At 35.6% G+C, this 21,902-nt stretch overlaps 1 protein-coding gene across 1 annotated transcript in view; it reads left to right on the top strand.

The window, feature by feature from the left end:
* The first annotated feature begins 7,156 nt into the window (after positions 1-7,156).
* LOC149787762 (uncharacterized) overlaps positions 7,157-21,902 on the top strand; it is a 47,058-nt gene continuing 32,312 nt past the window's right edge. The window contains exons 1-5 of the mRNA XM_089973952.1: positions 7,157-7,395; positions 9,992-10,103; positions 12,433-12,589; positions 16,199-16,290; positions 21,241-21,462. Of these exons, the coding sequence (XP_089830078.1) occupies positions 9,998-10,103; positions 12,433-12,589; positions 16,199-16,290; positions 21,241-21,462 (577 nt within the window). The 5' untranslated portion in view covers positions 7,157-7,395; positions 9,992-9,997. The remainder of the gene's footprint in view (positions 7,396-9,991; positions 10,104-12,432; positions 12,590-16,198; positions 16,291-21,240; positions 21,463-21,902) is intronic.

Genomic DNA, 21,902 nt, shown 5'->3' with positions numbered 1-21,902 from the left:
ATGAGAAAGTAGGGGATGTTTTCCTTCACGTCCGCGCGTTGTTGGGTCATGATCTAGGTAAGATCAATTTTATGTTTTAGGGGGATGTTTTTTTTCACGTACGCGCTTTCACTATAAGAACCCACAGTATTCGTCGTTCAAACCATTCTACAAAGAAGATGGCTTCTAACCAAATTGACAAAATGCAAACATTGCAAGACGTTTTGGACAATTTAGGAATGATGGAGCAGATGTTAATAAGACTCGTTGAATTGCACTATTCCTATAGTCCCCATCATGTAAAGATGGAAATTAATAACTTAAGAAAGGTAAAGGACATGATAAGTGGTGTCATGAAAGAGATAAAGGAGGAGAAGGAGGATGAAGAGGAAAGGATAAGAATACGCAAATGGAACGAAAAAATTGAAAAAGAAGAAGAAAATGAGAAGAGGAAGAAAGAAGAGGAGGAAGAGAAGAAGAAAGAAGAGGAGGAGAAAAAAAAGAAAGAAAAGAAGAGAAAGAGTGTAGGAGATAAAATAAGAAGTTGGTTGAGAAAAAGAAGAAATTAGAAGCAGAAGAAGAAGAAAAACCAAAGGCCCTTTTCAGGGCCAGCCATATTTCTCGAAAAGAGATAGCCTTTCAATTGCCTACCCCTTTTTTTAAAAAAAATTTAAAAAAAAAAAAATCCCATGTTTAATTCCCCTTGTCCCTAGACAAGCCCAAACTCTATTCCTCATGTTAATTTCCCTTGTCCCTAGACAAGCCCAAACTCTTTTCCCCATGTTAAATTCCCATTGTCCCTAGAGTGGCCCAGCGTTTTTCTCCATGTTAAATTTCCATTGTCCCTAGAGTGGCCCGGGGGGGTCTGTAATGCTAATTCCCATTGTCCCTAGGGTGGCCCCTTTCACTACTTACGTTGAGTCGTTAAAGGAGGTATGAAAGCCACGACTGCATTTGAAGGCACTCATTAAAAGCAAATTAATATTAATTTAAACAAAGAATGTACACAAAGAGCCGGCCATATTCCAAAACATACTACAGTCCGCATGGGTACTGAAGAGGTGAAGCTGCCGTGGAACAGTTAGATAGTGCATCGAAGGATAGCCTTGGGACTGCTCGTACATGGATGGCCAAAAAAGCATTGTGGCAAATTTGCTTACCGGTACCAAGAAAAATTTCACATAGTTGGTTCGAGGAGATCTGTCCGATTAGTTTGTTGTTTCTTGCACATGTCCGTGATCGACAAGGTAAATTACACATATACAAATACGAGCTAACCATAGTTGATGTTGGCAGCAGATAAAGGAAAAAAATAGGCTGAACCGCTGACGTCAATACGTTCGGCAAGTGTCGCAAATGCGCTTTTTATGTATGCGGACCGCTCACATGACCATGATTGTTACAAGTAGATTCTGGTAAACCAATTTTCGGATCTGTTGATGCACTGTTAACCAAACAACGTGTGCGAGTACGTGTCTGACATGTCAAAGTATATCGTGACCAAGTATATCGTGACCAAAGTATATCGTGACCGATCGATTTTTATCGTCTTGCGGTACGGTTATTCTGTCATCAGTTCGCACAGGAATTGTTGATGAGGCCTTAATGATCTCAGGAATGGGTAGCACATCCTCCACTAGTCATAGCAAAATTGAACAGTGAAGTCACTCGCACGACTGGATTAAAACTAGCCAATACAATTCGACAAAAAAAAGTTACTGCTACTCAGAAAGTGATTTCACAGCCAGCACCGCTAGAACCATTCGGAGACAAGTTTGTTCACTATTTGTATGCACCAGGTGAGTTGAAAAGTAGACAACGCCGTACAACTGACCCGGTATGGTCTGTCGATGTATTTACGATTTTGGAATGGATTGATACTCCAAAACAACCAATACGTTACCGATTGGTACCGTCACCTGGTGGACCAATACCTCCCAGCCGAGCATTTGTACGAGAAAAATTGCAAGTCGTTCCTGCAAATACGGAACTGCCACCAGGATCTGTGTTGACACAATCGTAAGTTGGTTCACAACAGCGCGATGACCAAAACGCGGTGCTTCCATCAAGGAGTATCCATCGCTTGACAAACTCACCTGGATGCATCGGTAAATACCCATCAATGTTTTTGACACCGTATCATATTTGCGGTGTGTCGGTCACAGAGACATTTCACGTACAGTTCAAGTTTGAGATCTTTTGCACAATCACCCGTGGAACACTTCGACTTTTTAATTTTTTTGGAAGCACTGACCATAATCGAGTACATTTTGGGTCGCATTTCCACCAACTCTTCGACTGGTTTACCCGTGATTTGTCTTTGAACTTGCTAACAACCGTTTTATTTGCGTTACTGAACAACAGTTTCTCTTTCGGATACTCGCTGGTATCAGATTTGCTGACCAAACTTGGTTGTGCCATGTCCGCTTTCACATCACCGATGGTGATATGCATCAGCAAACAATCAGTGTCGGTGTACAGCATCTTTGCCCGAGCCTGATAAAACGGTTTCATTTGTTTAATAGTACAACTTATTTATGAGCAGGTTCGACAAGTCCAGCGTGGACGAACCAACATAGAATGGTTTTGTCAATGTTAGTTTTGACTGTTTACTGTAAACGGCAATAAGTCCACTATCAAAGATTTTTATGGATTCAAAGGTCGGGTAAGCGAGGTGTGTCGTACTCACTTTCACGGACAAGATCGCGGATTCGTTTGCGCATATTCTCCATAGTTTTCCCAAACACGGCATTGTTCATGAGTTTGAAAAAGTCCTTTTCAAAGTCATTGTGGCATTTGTTTTCAGATCCGTATTCATCTCAATATACGAGGCCATCCAAGCTTGCTGGCGAAATTCAAGCAGATACAACGACAAATTTTGCACGTGTAATACATAAACGTGTTTTGGTCCTTAGAACTGGTACTAGATTCATGATGTAACTGTTGGGGTAAGCGGGATCCACGCTTGGGTTGCTGGCACGAGCGTATTTGTGACTTGACATATTCCACCATGAAGTGATCGCTCGATAAACAGATGCTGATCAACTTCAGTGAGTAATTCCAGCTTGTTATGGTTTTCGGCAACAATGCATACCAGCCAGGGCCGGCGCTACCATATAGGCAAACTAGGCGGCCGCCTAGGGCGCTGATTTCAGGGGGCGCATTTTTTTTAAAAAAAAATTATTGTTTATAAATTTTAAAATTGATATTTTCGGGGGTGGGGGGCGCCAGAATCTAACCTTGCCTAGGGCGCCAGATAGTCTGGCCGGGTCTGGCGCCGGCCCTAATACCAGCCCATACCCGGTAACGAGAGGAAATGTGAAGGATCGAGCTTGATCGTGTGCATGTCACGAAATTTCTCAAGCACATCAGCGAGCAACAACACATCAGTGCGCACATACAGATAGTAATAGTCGCTAAGGTTTTTGCATTCAATTGCAGACCAAACTCTCTTTTCCTGTTCGTAATCTTTTTCTGAAATATCTTCACATGAGAACGACTAATAAAACGCATCGATCAGTGGCAACCGAGTTTCAGTAAATTTGTTTGAGTCACTCGTATACTCGTATGGATACACGCTTAGCCTTATTTACAAATCCGTATTCGTTGGACATTATCGACAAACTTCTCTGCCGTCAGATTGTTCACTAATTTGTCCTGATGTTATGGTAAAAAGTGTAAGGGCAAATTATTGTTTAAAGAATATCATGTTAATACGCTGAAATGACGGGGTATTCCTTGCATTTGCAGGTGCCAATTTTGTCTGGCAGAAATAGCCGGACTGGTTCCGAATGAGAGGTAATATATTTTGAAAAATCACTCCGCGCACCGGACTAAGCACCAGTTTCTTATTACTGATTTCGCATGCAGTTGACATGCAGTCCCGTTTATGTACTAGAAAAAGATGAAAAGAAACATGTCGAAGAGAAAATAGTGACATGCAGAAATTAAAAGCAAACCGGGACCTCGGGTTGACTTACTGCAGAATTAGCCAATGATAATCTTGTGCTTGGTCCAGTGCTTGTATTGTAATATGTTTAATATAATAAATTAAAAATGTGAGGAGTATCAATCGGAATATCCTTGGCCTTTTCCATCACATGCAAGAAGAAGAAAAACCGGATGTAAATAATAGCCATTTTGGACTGGTATTAAGTCCGTATATGCAATTATATTATAATAGTCTCACAGCGTTAAACTGTATATATGACATGTCATCACCAACAGCAAATCAAGCAATAGTTGCAGACAATTAAAGCCGAATAATTTATTTAACTTTAAATTAAAATAGTCGCAGGAATAATATTAAAATATGCATGTATTTTACTGAAACGTTGTTCGAGCTTTATTTTTAAGAACTATCCTGTTATAAGACTGTTCTTTGCACAGTTCGTTACTCAGATACAATCGTCAGTTACTAGTAAGACCTATAGTATTCACACACCTTCTCGTTTGCTTGTACCCCTACCGAGTTTAAAAACAAAACGCATCAAGGATATAAAAAATGCACCAAACTTAATCATTTCATTCACCAATTTATAATTTCTGACCTGACTGTCGCCAGGGGCATGTGCGAGTCTAAGTTTTAAAGCAACAAATGTAATTGATTCACTGCCTTTGATTATCTGAATGATGCCTCAAATTTTCGAGTTACATCTCTTTGAACAAATGTGTACAAAATTTCCTGCCTTTAATTTGCTCACATTGTTGTTAGAAATAATAAAAACAGAAAAGAACATTGTACAGTCTGTAATGCTTGGTTATATCGACAGTTTCCGTTTGCTTCTACCAATACCTTGTTCATAGATTCTTGACTGCGCACCTCCCGTTGTTAAAAGTCAAGAGTGACTGCACCAACGTGGCTGGCTGGATAGTACATATAGATGGATGTTGTGTACCAAACAATTACCAAGTGCGAAGTACCACTACAATTACACACGAGTCAAACTTCATACGTTCCGATGTTTAGCAAAAGCGATCACTTCTATTTATGCATTATGGTGGCGCTCTACAGTTTCGTATTTAAAGAAGAAAAAAATCCCGGTTTTCCTCACTGGTTATATTAGCTATTTAAAAAAGACATTGTACATCTTAGGTATTATTGAAATAATTTTTAATTACTTTTATTTTGGGGTATGGTTGATAGGTGAAATATAGATTATGGAATATACAGCTTGGCCTTACTACATATACACATCTATCAAAATCTACTAGTTCGGTTTGTCATTTTCACTTCCTGGACTTCAGAAGTAAAATTCAACACCCGCCACCCCACCCCACCCCACCCCACCCCCCAAAAAACCCAACAAAACAAAACAAACAAACAATCTAGAGCTGATAACTATTTTTTTACGTGTTGGTAATTCATTCTTTGCACTTTCAGAAGCTGACATTATCTAGTCTGGCAAAATTAGTTTTCCCAATTTTATTAACTACTAAAGGTAGTGCACTTCAGGCGCGTAGCTAGACCATTTTTCGTCATACACAAGTAAGAATGACGAAGGCATTCCCATCGGCGCGTAGCGAACAGAAAATAAAGTACTTGCGTATATTTGATGTAAACACAGGTCATGAAATCACGGAGTGATTTTTCTTATATCAAGGTTGATTGCAATACTAACAAATTATAAAAATTATTGGTTTGAAATACATTAATTTTTTTTTTGTCAAACTTTTCGTACGCAGCTGCGTATCTACAAATAGGCAGCTACACGCTAACATAGAGGTATGCCAATATTTTCTCAAATACCGCTCCGGTGGCCAAGTGCTTAGAGCGTCTACCTCGGTTGCGGGAGGTCGTGGGTTCGATCCCCGGCCGAGTCATACCGAAGACTTACAAAAATGGTACTAACAGCTGCCTCGCTCAGCGCTCAGCATTAAGAGATTAGTGTTAGGACTGGTCGACCTGGTGTCAGGATAATGTGCCTGGGTGGGACATCATGCTACATGTCTGCGGCATGATGACCCAGTGCCAGACATTACTATAAACTGCCACTCTGCAGACATCGAAGCGATATGACTGAAAAATTGTTAAAGCTACTTTAAAAATCCAAATCACACACACATATTTATTCAATGTCACACCTGTCACTCTATGAAGCTTACAATATTTTCACAGAGCCCCTATGGGGTTAAGAACTACAGGAAAGATTTACTTACCTCCAAAATTGAAGAGCTTGACAATAAGTATGGTTCCCTGCCTTTTATGCTCCCCGCATTGTACCCCGCTATATAATAGCAGCCTGAGTATTTAAAACATGGAACAAGACTACTGGTCAACATGTTCCCCCCCCCCCCAAAAAAAAAAAAAAAAAAAAAAAAATAGATAATGCACCTTCGAATCTGAAGATTTGACAGCTGATGCGCTCCTTTAACCATCGGCTATTTTTCTTTTTTTAAGCACATGTTTATACATTGGTAATGAAAACTTTTACTTACTTTAAATTACAAGTGTAGCAAAACCTAAAAATTAAATATTGTAATGCGGCTAAGTGGTTCAAACCGTTTTGTTTCTGTCAAACACTGCTATCTGACTCATTGGAGTTGGTGATTAACTCAGTATATATCTTATTAGACCTTTGTCTTTGATAGCAAAGAAAATTCTTTGGTTTGGAAACTAACTATTTATAACCAGCAACATGTTGAAACGTATCCCCAAGATTTTTCAAGATTCAATATGAGAAATTCTGTCAGGACGAACTTAGACATTTGTAAGGCAAGATGAAGGATAAGACCTGTGTAAACCCAATGTTTTCACCTACCGGAACCTTTAGTCAAACCGGCTGTGGCCCGTATGTAGAAATTATTAATTCTCCAAGTTAATTGCTGTAGGGATAATATCCACATTGGCGCTTACTTAGCTGTGATGTTTCAGCTTCACCTAGGAATCTCTTTCCGTTAGTGGAAGTTTTTCGACTAGCATCTAGTCTTGTTCCCTGCATCGAATGCTTGCTGCGCTGCACTCCGCTATACTTGTGCTTTAGATAGCGGAGTGCAATGCAGAGATCATACGAAGCACGGAACCAGACTAAAACAATACTGGATAATTCTAAGCCTGGTTCCCGGCCGTTTTGTATCTACCGAATGTATGTAAGGGTACGTAGGGGACCAATCTGGAAAATACCTAATAAGTTGGAAAACCAGTCCTGACTTACCGTCAGTGTTTACTGGATGCTATTGATAAAGCGTTGCAGATTTGAATGACATTGATCACGCATAGAAACAGTTGTTAAGACGCCATGTTGTTTAAATTGATATGCAAAGCAGATTACCGAAGCAAGTCCAGTCAAAACAAGCATACCAAAATATTACATGTGCACATGTGACAGAGTGTGCCGCTTTTGCCAAAGTTGAAGTTTTCGACCACTGAATCAAACTGTTTGGAAGCTGCTTTAATTTAGTTACCGAATTTTACTGGTGAGAAACAAGCAAGATACGTGAAACCCTGCGGATTCCCAATCCGATGGGTTTTTAAGATGTTTTTTATTTCTATATAAAAAGTTCAATGTTGCTCAGTTAAAGTGTATGTTAATATGGTCATGTATGTGCATTTAATCAAACTTAATACTAACTGTTGTTCTAAAATTTAAGACTAAAACAGTTTAACAAAAGTCTATTCAGTCGTGACTTTTGAATGCTTTGGATCTTATACAGTATAGTAAAAGTCATACAGGTTATGTAGGCATTCTGAACCGACTTCAGTAATAGGTACCATTTGTTAGAATTTGATTGCAGATACTTTGAAATGGTAATTATTCAGTTTATTTTGATCGTCATACATCCATATCCCTTTGGGAGGCCATTATTTACATGCCTCAAGAAATATGGCAAAGTCAATGCTTAATCTTGTGAACTCTTCAGGCTGAGGATAACCTGAAGGTGTGATCCAGCACAAACCAGACTGAATATTGTGTGCTGTGATGTCACAATGAAAGCAGCACTCATTGAAAACAAATTCTTACTACCATGTAATTTACTATGATAGACCTGATGTTCTCTTTTCATGACCTGGTTTAGTACTCAATGGCCATAGTGATGATTAATTTTCATCTGCAAGTATTTTTTAATGGTATTTAAGGTTCAGAACATTCAACAGTCAGGATTATATAGGTTAAAATATTTAGCATTTAATTTTAGAACAACAGTTAAAGTTTAATTTCATTTCAGTAAATGGGATTCCATGTCTTGATGACTTTTACTATAGTGACTTTATGTTTTTACTACAGTAAAAGTCATATAGCCATGTATGTGTTCAGTACCAACTATTTCAGTAATGAGTGTATGTTTCCTTTAAATGGCAAATAATTACTTTATTTGGATCCTCATATAGCCATATTCCTTTCGAATCTTTTTATTGAATCATTCGTGATAAACACTTATGGCAAAACTAAATGTTAAAGTACAAGGATATTTTTCGACGAGCTCATCCTAAAGGTGTGATTCAGTACAAATCAGATTGAATGCATCCACTGTGATGTCACAATGAAAGCTATGCGTGTTGAAAAGAATTTCATGCTCTTTTTCTTTATGCACTTTAATGCCTTGCCATAATTGTAAAAGCCCATAGTGATCAATAATTTTCATCTGGTTTCAAATTTGAAAAAGGAAAATACAGTCAAATCTATATTAAATGTCACCTGATCATAGTGGTCACCTGTTCACAAGAGCCATTCTAATTTTATTTTAGCAAATTCCCTATATAAATGTCCTTATGTTAATGGTTACCTGCCTTAAGTGGTCACTCTAAGTATGCAGATTAAAAATTTGTTTGATGAGCAAGGCATTGTTTAGAGAAAGTCATGTGAATTATCGTGTAAGCCATGTTGAATTTCATGAGTAGTAAACACAGATTTGCCTCGCAAAGAAATCACCTAGAATAAGAGAAATGCATTAGCTTAGGCATCTACCCATGATATTCCCAGACCAAGATAGAGACTTTACAACTTGAGGTATGATTGGGAATGGTGCGTACATGACTCCAGTGGTTTCAGAATTTTGATATAGTTTCATTGGATGGGGCTAGGGAATGTTGGTGGTTTTGCAAATATTTAAACTTTCAAATCACAAGACCAACATGTTTATGTGTATTAACACTTGTCAGTCAGAAGAGGGTTAGAATGAGACTCATGGTCATGCCCTAGTGGCATCAAGATGTGGCACTTGGGTTGTAACTTAGAAACTGTTGATATCCCCAATCTATAACTACATATACCATACACTAATTGAGCATGACGTGATAAATTTATGCATCCAGATTACATTGACCTGGGGTCTGTATCTAACTAGAATATATCCTCAGCCTTTTCCAACAAGTTGAGAGAGAAACCTTGGATTTATTTTGCTGCTGTTGAGAACTGTATTTCAGTCTACCTTTGTTCACATAGCAAAATATGGCACTGGAAGGAGGCCAAATCACACTTGGAATATTGTCTGCCCTTTCTGTTGCAGTATGTTTGTTGCACTCACCAGAATTAAATCAGGATCAAATTTAAGTATATTCCAACAGCTACATTCGAGATCATTTCTAGATTACACCAAAATTGGTTGAGTGATGTTTTGATTAGTCTATCCTTACCCCCCACAGGGCTTGTCTTGTGGTTGTTATTTGAAAACTCGTGAGATCCCCATCTTACATCTTTTGTGCTTGAGTATATGTCATAATTAATATAACAGCAAATACATGGCATTAAAGGTAAGTATCCTTACCTTTAGTCATCTATGTCCTCATGGAATGGCCTTGAAGGTTCTGAACCACTGTCTTTCTTCTGAATCTTGCTTCAGATATCTGAGTGAGTTTGAGCTTTTATATGTTGACTGCCTTTGGTTGACAGACTCATGCAGTTCATTGGCTGTGCATCTTGTATATACAAATATTGGCTGCTGAACACTCCTCATAACTGTTATGTATAATAAGTCAATGCACAGTTTGATATGTATGCTTATTTACCTGGAAATATGAATTTGCTAGTTAGTTTTGTGCATCTTCTATAATTTTTTTTTTTCAACCCATCAGGTGACAATGCCTTTGGTGGAAGAGATTAGCAGTTCTGTGAATGATGATGGGTCTACACAAGAAGCACCAAGAAAAGTGCAAATTGAAATTGTTGACTCAAAGAACAGTTCTGGTAATTCACTCGCTCTTTGGTACCTGGTCATTTTGTCTGTCATTTATTTTTATCCAATAGCAGATTTTAGATAATGTTTAGGAAAACAAACAATCATTATTTTTAAAACAGTTCATAATCACCAGTTTGACATAAGTCCTCATTCAAAGAATGGTAAAGATTTCAGGTATTTTTAAAGAATCCATGAGCTTAAAGGTTTAATTACCATGGATAGAGGTCCAAGCCATCAGGCTTGACAAGAGTAATGGATGAATAGAAATGGAACCAGGAACAATCATTTTGGAAAATATTTTATCAGTGGGAATAGCATTTTCAGGAATACATAGATAATATTGGTAATTATGCATAACTTTGATATATTATTCATTAAGACCGGGTTCAAATTTTTGCACATGAATATCTCTAAAATGTCCATTGCCAGTACTTGTTTCAAAGTAGAAGATAAAATTGATTAGCAGTATTTTTCTTCTGAAAATTGCAAATGACATGAATAATTTGTTTTATTTTGTTTTAAATCCTTCTCTGTATTGTAAAATTAAGCATTTGTTAATTTGTATAAACATAATCTTACTATTATTAAGGTAAATTGTATGCTTCTAATCTCTTTATAAAAGTAAAATATAATTTTTTTTTATGTGCACTAACATGAGAATGGAAAATGTTTGGGATTTGATACAATAAGGCATATAAATGCATGTACCTTCATTGATCCAGATATCAGGAAAATTAAAAATAATGACTATTCAATTTCATTTCTGTTGAATATATTGTCCTGACAATTAATATCTCTATGATCTGTTGTGCTTGTTAAATTCAGTCAATTCCATTCTGAAGTAGGCAAGGTAAAACTGGTCGATTATATCCTTGCTTGGATATAAAGAACACTTATGTTTTGGGGTTGTTCATAGGAAAAGCTTAGAATACTAGCTAAAGTTCTGGTGTTTGATTTGATTTTCTTTGTGTGAATATACTGCCTTTTGGATATAAGTGCTCACAAAAGCTTGGTTTGTTAGATGCTTGTCTCTGAGTTAACTTTTTCAGTAAATGAGACATCTCCTTTTCACACATGTCCCTGCAGAGTGAACATTATAATATGGCAATAATAAAATTGTATTGATGGGCCTCAGTTCAGAAAACTTTATTGCCTCTACATTTAGAAGGGAGAATAATTATAAATTGATTCCTTATACATGTATATAGTATATATTTAAAAAAACTGATTTGGTCCTCTCTGCATTCTGTTACACAAATGGAAATTGATTAGATAAGCTGACATTGTGGCAGGAATGAGATAATCCCTTGGGGAACATAAAATCTCAGCCAGTGCAAAGGTAAAAATGAACCTGGTAGGGAACTTGGACTATATTTAGGATAACCAGTGGTTTCTTGGTCAGATGGTCACTTTATCAATCACACATTCTGAAGTATACATAATACATACATTAGTTTATGTTCCAATTTGAACTTTTTTTCTTTTTTCTCTCGACTTAAAAGAATATTTTTATATCTAGAAATTTTAGGTACTATTCAAATTTTTTACAAAGTTTGGAAATAGAAAACTCAAATTTTTGGAGGGTACAGATTTTTGGATGAATGGGTGTACCATTCCAACTAGGAAGTGTTTTGTTAGCCTGCATTATAGTTTTGTTTCTGAATTATGATTTTTGTTGTTTTGGTTAGTTTTTATAGCACTTTTAAAACATTGCCTGTATCATGCCAATTAAATTGGAGCTAAGTATCTTTCTCAAGGATACACAGAGGTATCCAACCTGGGCTGGCCTGGGCAGATATCAAAGCTAAGAATTTTGCAGATACAATGCTTGCTGTAATTGTTCTTTTTTGCTTTTTTTAATGTCAGCATTCAGAGCTATTCGCATCTTGCATTCATTCATGATATAGTCATGCTGTTCAAGGCTAGAATGAAAAAATCATTAACAGCTTCTATAATATCTCCATGGATACAAGAAAGTGCTGTACGAAAGCAAATCCAGAAAATGACTATTATTTCTGCCCATGGAGATCGCTATGGCTGCTTTAGGAAAAGATGGCTATGACATATTTACATCTAGATCTTTGTCAGCATTTCAAATGGTCAATCTAGTTACAGTAGATGCAATACTTGAGTTTGTTACCTTAACACTGCAAATGCAAATATACAAAGAAAGTCTGTCTTAGGCAAAAAAAAATATCGATCATGACTGCAATAATTTTGTCTTGTTGCAGTTATTATTGTTATCAATACTGTAAAGTTTCAGTGATGGAAGGCACATCTTCATTGTTTAAGATGGTGTGGCTTTATGCAATAATTAAATGATTTATTTTAATTTAGGAATGAATAGGAAGGGAAATGGAGACACTGTCTCTGCAAAAACTGACCCCAACCAAAATGACCACGATATCCAAAATATGAATGAGGAAGAGAGGAAGAGGTGGGAAGAAGAAGAGAGGAAAAGGAAGGAAGAAGAGGAATTGAACAAGCATTTCAGGTATCGAATTCCCTTAACTGATTTGTATAATTACAACGTACAAATCATGTTTCTTAGTCATTATGTTTCGTAAGCCTTCTGCCTCACATTTATAAATTAGCATTTTGACCCTAATACTTGCTTGAGAGGTGCTCTTTAAAGATCAATAAAATGACAAGACACCTGCTATAAAAGAGTCATTGTCCACACTTAAGTAATATTTCACTTTGCACTAACGAGAGGTGGTAGGTATACTGAGTACAGACTAACTTTTTCAACCATATGGTCATTATTTTGTAAAATTTGATTCAAAATAAATAAATGATAAACTTGCTGTGTATTGCATTGCTGATTCTGTTTATTATATTGTTGATGCATTTACTAAAGCAACAGACCTTCGAACACCATTCAGGTTGATTTATACAATGTGTTTGCACAGTTATAGAAATTAGTAATGGTTGTCAACTGGGACGCTATAACATCACTCAACCATTCTGACTATGAGACCTCAAATGTATGGGCTTCTGGGTTTCAATATTGCAGACAGTGTTGCTAACATGGATGTATGTTCCATGAAAAAGAATAAAGCATTGATGCATCCAAAGTCAGTTCAGTTTCTGACAAACTACAAAAGCACTTGTGAATGCAGATAGCACTTCCAGGCATAATGTTGTGTACAGTTAGCAAGGTTGGCATAAGTTTAGCAACTGTAAATCAGTTGGAACAAATGAACTTTATTGAATTGAATAAATTGAACCTGGAAATTTTGAATGCTTTTTGGTCATTTGCCCAAAAATTGATGACATGTGATATGTATGCTGTTGTAGAGAGTAATACTTGTGACTTGGAAACTACATGACAGGACACCCAGTCAGGATTTGACCTTGGGTAAAAAAATATGACCTGCTGTGCCTGAGAATTTGTGCCAAAATCCATCTCTCCCCTAGTGGTGCCTAAAATATAGACTAGGCTTGAATTCTGAATGAAACCTGTTTGACACAGTTGTACTGGGAATGTTGTACTACACATGACATTGATGATAAACTGACAGTGCAGTGATTTGTCTAAGCTTTACAATCACTCAACACCCATTTCCTGGGCAAGACACAGTTAGTATAATATGCTAATAGTGCTGATAAAAATTTAAAGAAAACCCACAAAACATTGGACAGGTAAGATTATGTGTCGTTAGATATGTACATGTCTTGAGGCATGGCTGTTGCCAAAATCTGTTGATTTGATTTAATAATAACTACAAGACTGAATTTGCCAAAATTTGAAACCAAAACAGAATATCAGAGTACATAACAATCTCTGATGAACAAAAAGTTTTAGTATAATTAGATTATGTTTTCAAAAGGAACTAATTTACCTTCTTAACAATTAAAAAGGAAGAGGTTATTTCAGATCTGTTCACAGTACCAGAACCGAATGGTAAATTCAGACCAGACATAAATCAAAAGACTTCAAATGACCTCATGACTAAGATATTTTCAACTGATATATTTTATCTAGGACTTGAACTTAATTTATGTGCATGAAAACTTCAAATAGTTTATGAAATACAAAATATGCATACCTTTGAAACGTACATTGCAAACTTATGACTGTTGCTACTTGCTTGCACACTTGAACTCTGATATCCAAGCATTGTTGAACTTGTAATATTTCTTAGCTGGTGGTTTCTTAAAACTAGAAAACAGTACCTGTTTCAGCATTTTGACATGAATTGAAAAAATGTAAGAGATGTCCTTAAATATTCCTCTTAAAACATCAATCAGTAACAATTAAACAAGACAACAAAACAAAATAATTGCTTTAGTGTGTCCGCCAAAATCATTTTTTATAGTTGGTCTCTCCATCATATTTTTTCCCTGTCAGTGGTCAGCCAGTTTTCAACAAAGACTCAGAAAACAGCATGGACCACTTTTTGTCCCGTTATTACTTATAAAACATTATTTGGCCAGAAACTCCCCAGATTATAATAATAAGATAATCAATTAATTGCTAACTGTGTATACATGTAAGCTGTTCTTTAACAATTCTAATCCTATTGCTTTGCCACTTGTCATCACAATGGTTATTGTTCTGGTGCAACAATTCCAGTCTGCAGTAAACTGGTTTTGATCAGTTTCTCGAACTTGTTGATAGAACATGTAAAAATACTATGTTTAGAGTTTTATCATACAATGTTAAAAAATTTTAATATTCAAAACAGTAGATTTTCTCTATAAAATGGTATATCTGGTAGATGGCCTTTAAAACGATATTTTTGGCCGGCCTCCACTAAAATCACATGTGTGCATTACTAAAAACTGACTTGTTTAAATGACTTCTAAAAAGCATTCTGCAAAATGTAACCACATTTGACAGAAAACAACTTGGCATAAGGGCCTTTGATATAAATACAAATGATGTCAATTTATTATCAGATGTATCTTTGACTACTGTTACTAAAAATAGAAAAAAAAACCACTAATCAACATCATTTCAAAACAGTTCAACAGAATTTGAGAAATTTGACATAAAGCATTCTGCTGTGAAGGCATTTTAAATTTTACTAATAATACTAATCTGCCATCAATTATGACTACTGTTGCTGAAAATAGAAAAATGTTTTAACAACTTTTTGTAAACTGTTCAACAGATTTTCACCAAATACCAAAATTATCTTAAGCATAAAGACCTTTAAATTTGTACAAACAATGAAGATCTGCCACCAAATATGGTCATTATTACAAAAAATAGAAAATTGCTAAATGACTTCTGAAAAAAAACTACTCAGTAGAATTTGGCAAAACTTGTCCAAAAGCAATTTTGTATGAAGATCTTTTAAGTTTCAGCTGATGCAGATATGCTGTTCAGTTATGGCAATTGTTACTAAAAAGAGATAAAACAATGTATGGCTTCTTTTTCAAAAACGTCTTAAAACAGAATTTAAAAAATTTGTGTTATTTAGGCTAGAAGATGTTTCAGGTCTATACAGGATGATGCTGAGTTGTCATCAGATATGGCTACAGATATTAGATAACATCAAACATCATTTCTTTGACCAAATCAACAGAATTTGCATAAATCTGGACAGAAAAGAATCCAACTAAACCAGATTTCTTTTGGAAACTATTCTTGCATTTAGCATTTTATGCTCTTTGCCCCTCATGTCAGATTATAATTATAAGTTTTAGTGTACTGTCTGATACCTTGATTGGACAAGTTGACTTCATGTTACCAATGAGCTTGTGAGCATGTGCCAAAATGAGACCACCCAACCACCTGAGATAATAGAGAAAAATACGTTGACATGTTTATTAATTTATAATTATCAACAGTTAGCAGTTCTTTTAATGTTACTTTAAGGAAGAATTTACAGATAATAAAATAAATATGCTATTTTTATTATTAACCCTTCAGTCATAATCTAAGTCCTGATGCATTTAAATGTATCAGGCAAGTTGATTGGCATCATGATATGTTATGATGTTATAGAACATCACAATGTTATGATGTGCTATTAACAATATATACAATTTGGCAATGATATTTCCAGGAAAATATGGATCAGTTGCCTCCTGTGTTAAGTCCATTGGACAAAATCAGAGTATTTAATAGAAATTGTATCGATGGTTTCAGGTTGACAAAGAAGTTTTTGAAGCAGCATTGTAAGGACATGAAGCTGTACATAACACCAGAACTGAATGACGTGCTTTATCTACATTTCAAAGGTTAGTTTCATTCTCAGCTCCTATTGTTACTATAAGGCTACATTTTAAGTTAATTTAGTGATTTGTGTATGTGTGTATATATATATATATATATATATATATATATATATATATATATATATATATATATATATATATATGTATGTATACTACTTGCTTTACATGTAGTAAAATATGTTCATGGGTAGGGCACAATTTCACATGAATGTGATTTATTTGTTATGTCTTGCAATGAAACTTAACTGCACCCTCTGTAATCAGGTTTTTCTTAAAACTGTCCACAAATTTTGGTCCCAGTAAGGTAAGCCAGTCTATTCTAAAAACTGTCCAAATATTTGAGTCCCAGTAAGGTAACGTGGCCACTTCTAAAACTATCCACATACTTTGATGCCAGTAAGGTAATTTAGCCTATTCTAAAACTATCAACATGTTTTGGTCCATGCAATGGAACCTGGCTTTTTCTAAAAACTATCCACATGGTTTGGTCCCAGCAATGTAACCTGGCCATTTCTAAAACTATCCACATTTTGATACCAGGAAGGTAACCTGTCCTATTCTAAAACTGTCCACATTTTGATCCCAGGAAGGTATTCTGGCCTACTCTAAACACTGTTCACATATTTTGGTCCCATTGAGATAAATTGGCCTATTATAAAAAAACTGTCCACATTTTTGTAACCAGTAACCAGTAAGGTAACCTGGCCACTTCTAAAAACTGTCAGTATTTTTTTATCCTAATAAGGTAACCTGACCACTTCTAAACCTATCCACATGTTTTGGTCTCATTAAGTTAACCTGTCCTATTCTAAAAACTATTTACTTGTTTTTGTCCCAGTAAGGTAACCTGTCATGTTCCAAAAACTGTTCATATGGTTTGATCCCAGTAAGGTAACAAGGCCTATTCTGAAAGCTTTCCACATATTTTGGAACCAGATAGGTAACCTGGCCACTTTTAAACATTATCCACATCTTTTGGTCACATCTTTTGGTCCCAACAATGTAAACTGGCCTATTCTAAAAGCTGTCCAGATGTTTTGGTCCCAGCAATGTAAACTGGCCTATCCTAAAAGCTGTCCACATGTTTTGGCCCCAACAATGTAAACTGGGCTATTCTAAAAGCTGTCCATATGTTTTGGTCCCAACAATGTAAACTGGCCTATTCTAAAAGCTGTCCACATGTTTTGGCCTGAACAGTGTAAACTGGCCTATTCTAGAAGCTGTCCATATGTTTTGGTCCCAACAATGTAAACTGGCCTATTCTAAAAGCTGTCCATATGTTTTGGTCTCAATAATGTAAACTGGCCTATTCTAAAAGCTGTCCATATGTTTTGGTCCCAGTCAGACTATTCAAATGCTGATTCAACTTTTGTATACTGGCCACCTCCATAAATTACCCAGAATTATTGGGCCCAAATGTATCCAGTTTATAGAAATTTCATTGTAATAATTATACCGTATTTACACATATCTAATAATGTCAAAACTTCATAGACCCATATCTGCTGGTGCTTGATGTGCTGGTAGGATATTTCTATGCTGTGTGTTTGAAATCATGGGTACAATAAGCAGTGTAGATCAAGATCTGTTGGTGCTTACTGTTAGTGTTTACACTGTGTATTTAAAATCTAGACTAGAATGAACAGAGTTGACCGAGATTGGCTGGTGCTTATTGTGCTGGCAGGACAAGGTCTACCATGTGTGTTTGAGGTCTTGCTTAGGTTTAAAAGTGTTGATCAAGATCTGTTCATACTTCAGGTGTTTGCAGGACAGGGTCTACAGTGTGTGTTTTGAAATCATGAGTAGAATAAACAATGTAGACCAATATCTGTCAGTGCTTTATGTTCCAGCAGGACAGGGTCATGCCTAGGTAGAACAGTGTAGACCAAGATATGTTAGTACTTCATGTGTTGGCAGGACAGGGTCTATACTGTGTGTTGGATATCAAGCATTGTTAGAACAGTTAAGACCAAGATCTGTTGATAATTTCTGTTCTGGCATGACAGGGTCTACTCTGAGGTTTTGAAATCATGCATTCGTAGAGCAGTGTAGTCCAAGATATGTTGGTATACCTAATGTATTGTTAGGACAGCGTCTAGACTGTGTATTTGAAATCATGAGTCGAATGAACAGTGTTGACCAAGATCTATTGATACTTTCTGTTCTGGCATGACAGTATGTACACTGTGTTTGAAATTCTTGATCTACTACCACATCATGTAGTTAATGTCTGGATCAATGGTGTTTATAAAGGAACACACATTTAAGATGTTTAAATACAGTATATATTACTACAGTACCTGTCATTTATATTTTTTACTGTATAATCCCATGTCGAGTTTTGAACAAATATGCAAAATAATTTTATATAGTATATCCATTAAACATCATACAAATAATATTGATAACTATATATGTATGTGTACAAGTAGATATTTCAGTTAACATTTAAGATACATGTTTTACATTAATTAAACCATTTATTATGTATCTATCTCTGAATATAGTTTATATATCCATTGGAGAGAGAGAGAATAAGAAAGAAAGAAAGAGGTGCTTTTATGTAGGTTTTGGATTATAGATTCTACATGGGAATGATATGTGTGTCCAAATATTGCTGTAGCCTCAGGCTTTAGATACTACACCGCATATACTTTGCTTATAAGATGAGTCTAACTGCAAACTACATGTACATAGACTCAGATCTACCATTGCTTAATGTGCCATCATATCAGGGTCTGTTCAATTTGTTAGGAGTAATTAGTAGGACAAACAACATAGACCCTAATCTGCAGGCATATTATACTATGGCAGATCAGAATGTGTTGCTTACAGTTTGACTCCACTTGTAAGCTAGTATAAATGTAACCTACTGCATATACTACCATATAGATTAAGTCCTAATGCAATGAACATAGACCTTGATCTGCTGTTGAATAATGTGCCAGCAGATCAGAGTCTGTGTTATTTTTTTCTATTGATTATTCCTAACAAACTGCATATATCTAGATCTGCTGACACTTTATGATCTGGGTATGTGCAGTTTGCAGTTGTACCTGACTTATAAGCAAGTTTGTTTGGAATATTATCGAAATTAATTGTAAAGAGGGGACCATTTTCCGAGAAAATTAATCATTGTCCCATTTATTTTAGCCTGATAATTTTTTGTCAAATATTTTCTTTAGGGTCAAATGAGTGGATTAGATTTTGATTGTGACATTTATTTCTGTAAGTACACAACACTTGGCAAGAATTGTACAATGGTTTATTTATAACATTATTATTGACTGTTCCTGGGATAATATTCTTTACATTTATTTTAGCTTATTAGTTCAGTTTGATCTGGGATCACATTACCTCATTCTAATGTTTTTCTTTATTTTTACCCTGATACATGCAAACAACATATGAATTATAGATCCACTGCTTGGCCACAATATCTATGCTTATTTGAATTAAATTTACCTATCCGTTTACATTTTCAATTGAAGTTTTTGAGTTTTTAATCTTCAAATTTTTTGTAAGAATGAATAGGAATATTTTCACTTTGTATAAATTACATTGTGTAAGTCAATGCCCCACTTTTCAACCTCCAGAATTTGAAATTACATCAATAAAATAATTCCTAGAAAAGTAAACATCCTTTATTTTATTCACAATTTAAATTATCCTTGTTGATCTTTATTCACAATTATTATTGCCCTTATTGGTCTTTATTCACATATATTATTGCCCTTATTGGTCTTTATTCACAATTATTATTGCCCTTATTGGTCTTTATTCACAATTATTATTGCCCTTATTGGTCTTTATTCACAATTATTATTGCCCTTATTGGTCTTTATGCACAATTAGATTTGCCCTTCTTGGTCTTTATATACAATTAAAATTTCCCTTGTTGATCTTTATTCACAATTATAATTTTCTTTGTTGGTCTTTATATACAATTAAAATTGCCCTTATTGGTCTTTATTCACAATTATTATTGCCCTTATTGGTCTTTATGCACAATTAGATTTACCCTTCTTGGTCTTTATATACAATTAAAATTTCCCTTGTTGATCTTTATTCACAATTATAATTTTCTTTGTTGGTCTTTATATACAATTAAAATTGCCTTTGTTTATCTTTATATACAATTAAAATTGCCCAGGTTGGTCTTCAGGGACAATTGTTACAAACAGTGCTATAGTTGTAGCACTTTCTTCTTTTGAGCCAAAAAGCAGTTTGTTGAATGACTGATAAATTAGCATTAGCATTGTTTAATACAATCTGTCCGGGGGGGGGGGCAATTTCCACTGATAATAAAGCACACAGCAAATGATTTCTATATACGATAAAATGGTTTAAGTATGTTTGGATCATAAATGATATTTGCATTTTAAATTTTGAAGGAGAAGGCTGTCCCTTGTTTAAAAAATCAGTTGTTTACTATCAGTTATCACAGGGCCCCGAGTGGCCGAGTGGTCTAAGGCACTTTCCGTTATGAATCACTGCCATCTCACCTCTGTCTGCGTGGGTTTAAGTCTCAGATTCGGCCAATGTGAGAATGTGAGAAAGCTTTCCAGTAGCTTCTCGATGGTCAGTGGTTCTTTCCGGGGATTTCCAGGGTTCTTCCTCCACCATTAATACTGGCCACCATGTATAGCCTATCGTGTGCTGAAAAATGGCGTTAAACCCTACAACAACAACAACAACAACAAAAACAACAGCCATCAGTTAACATGTGATTTACCTATGCTCAACTTGTAAGTCACATGATCTAGTTATTAAGTTGTTAGAGTTTTTACACCTTTTTGGATTTTTTAAAATCTTAAAAACTAATGAATAATATTTTAAGAATTTTTTTGATGAGATAAGAATAAAACTTTAAAATTGGTATGTAATCACAATATGGCATCTATCAAATTAGCTGAAACTATCTGTATTATGTTTGACCTGTTTATTTTCCAGGTGTAACTAAGATAGAGGCCTTGGAGGAGTACACTGGTCTAAAATGCCTATGGTTGGAGAGTAACGGCATTCAGAAAATCGAGAACCTGGACAACCAAACTGAGTTAAGATGTCTGTACCTGCACCAGAACCTGATTCAAAAGATTGAGAATCTGGAACACTTGCAGAAACTTGACACACTAAATGTCAGCAATAACCCAATAAAAAAGATTGAGAACTTGTGTAAGCACATTTTTTCTCTGATTATATGGAAAATACATGGTTTACCATATGTACTAGCTTTTAAGTCCAGTCAAACTGCAAACAGAAAAGATCCTGATCTGCTATAGCATAATCCACCTGCAGATCAGGGTCTATGTTTTTTGTTCTACTGATTACTATTAACAAACTGCACAGACCCAGATCTGCGAGCATATTATGTGATGGCAGATATGGGTCTGTGCAGTTTGCAGTTGGACTCAACTTAAAAGCAAGTATATAAGGTAATGCATGCAAACACTGGTCAAAGCTATACAGAAGAGAGAAAGGGTTGAAAGTCTTTTTTAAATACTTGACCACACATTGACATCCAGCAAACCATGTATGATTGCTATTTTTACATGATCAATATGCACAGTTACTCTTCGGTTTTTGGAAAGCAAATAGTCTGCTCATTTAACAAA

This window comes from Sinohyriopsis cumingii, chromosome 11 (assembly GCF_028554795.1).
Source record: "Sinohyriopsis cumingii isolate HCF-2022 chromosome 11, ASM2855479v2, whole genome shotgun sequence".
Classification (NCBI taxonomy): Eukaryota; Metazoa; Mollusca; class Bivalvia; order Unionida; family Unionidae; genus Sinohyriopsis; species Sinohyriopsis cumingii.
Note: the sequence above shows the minus strand (reverse complement) of the source record. Positions and strands in the feature narration are given on the sequence as shown.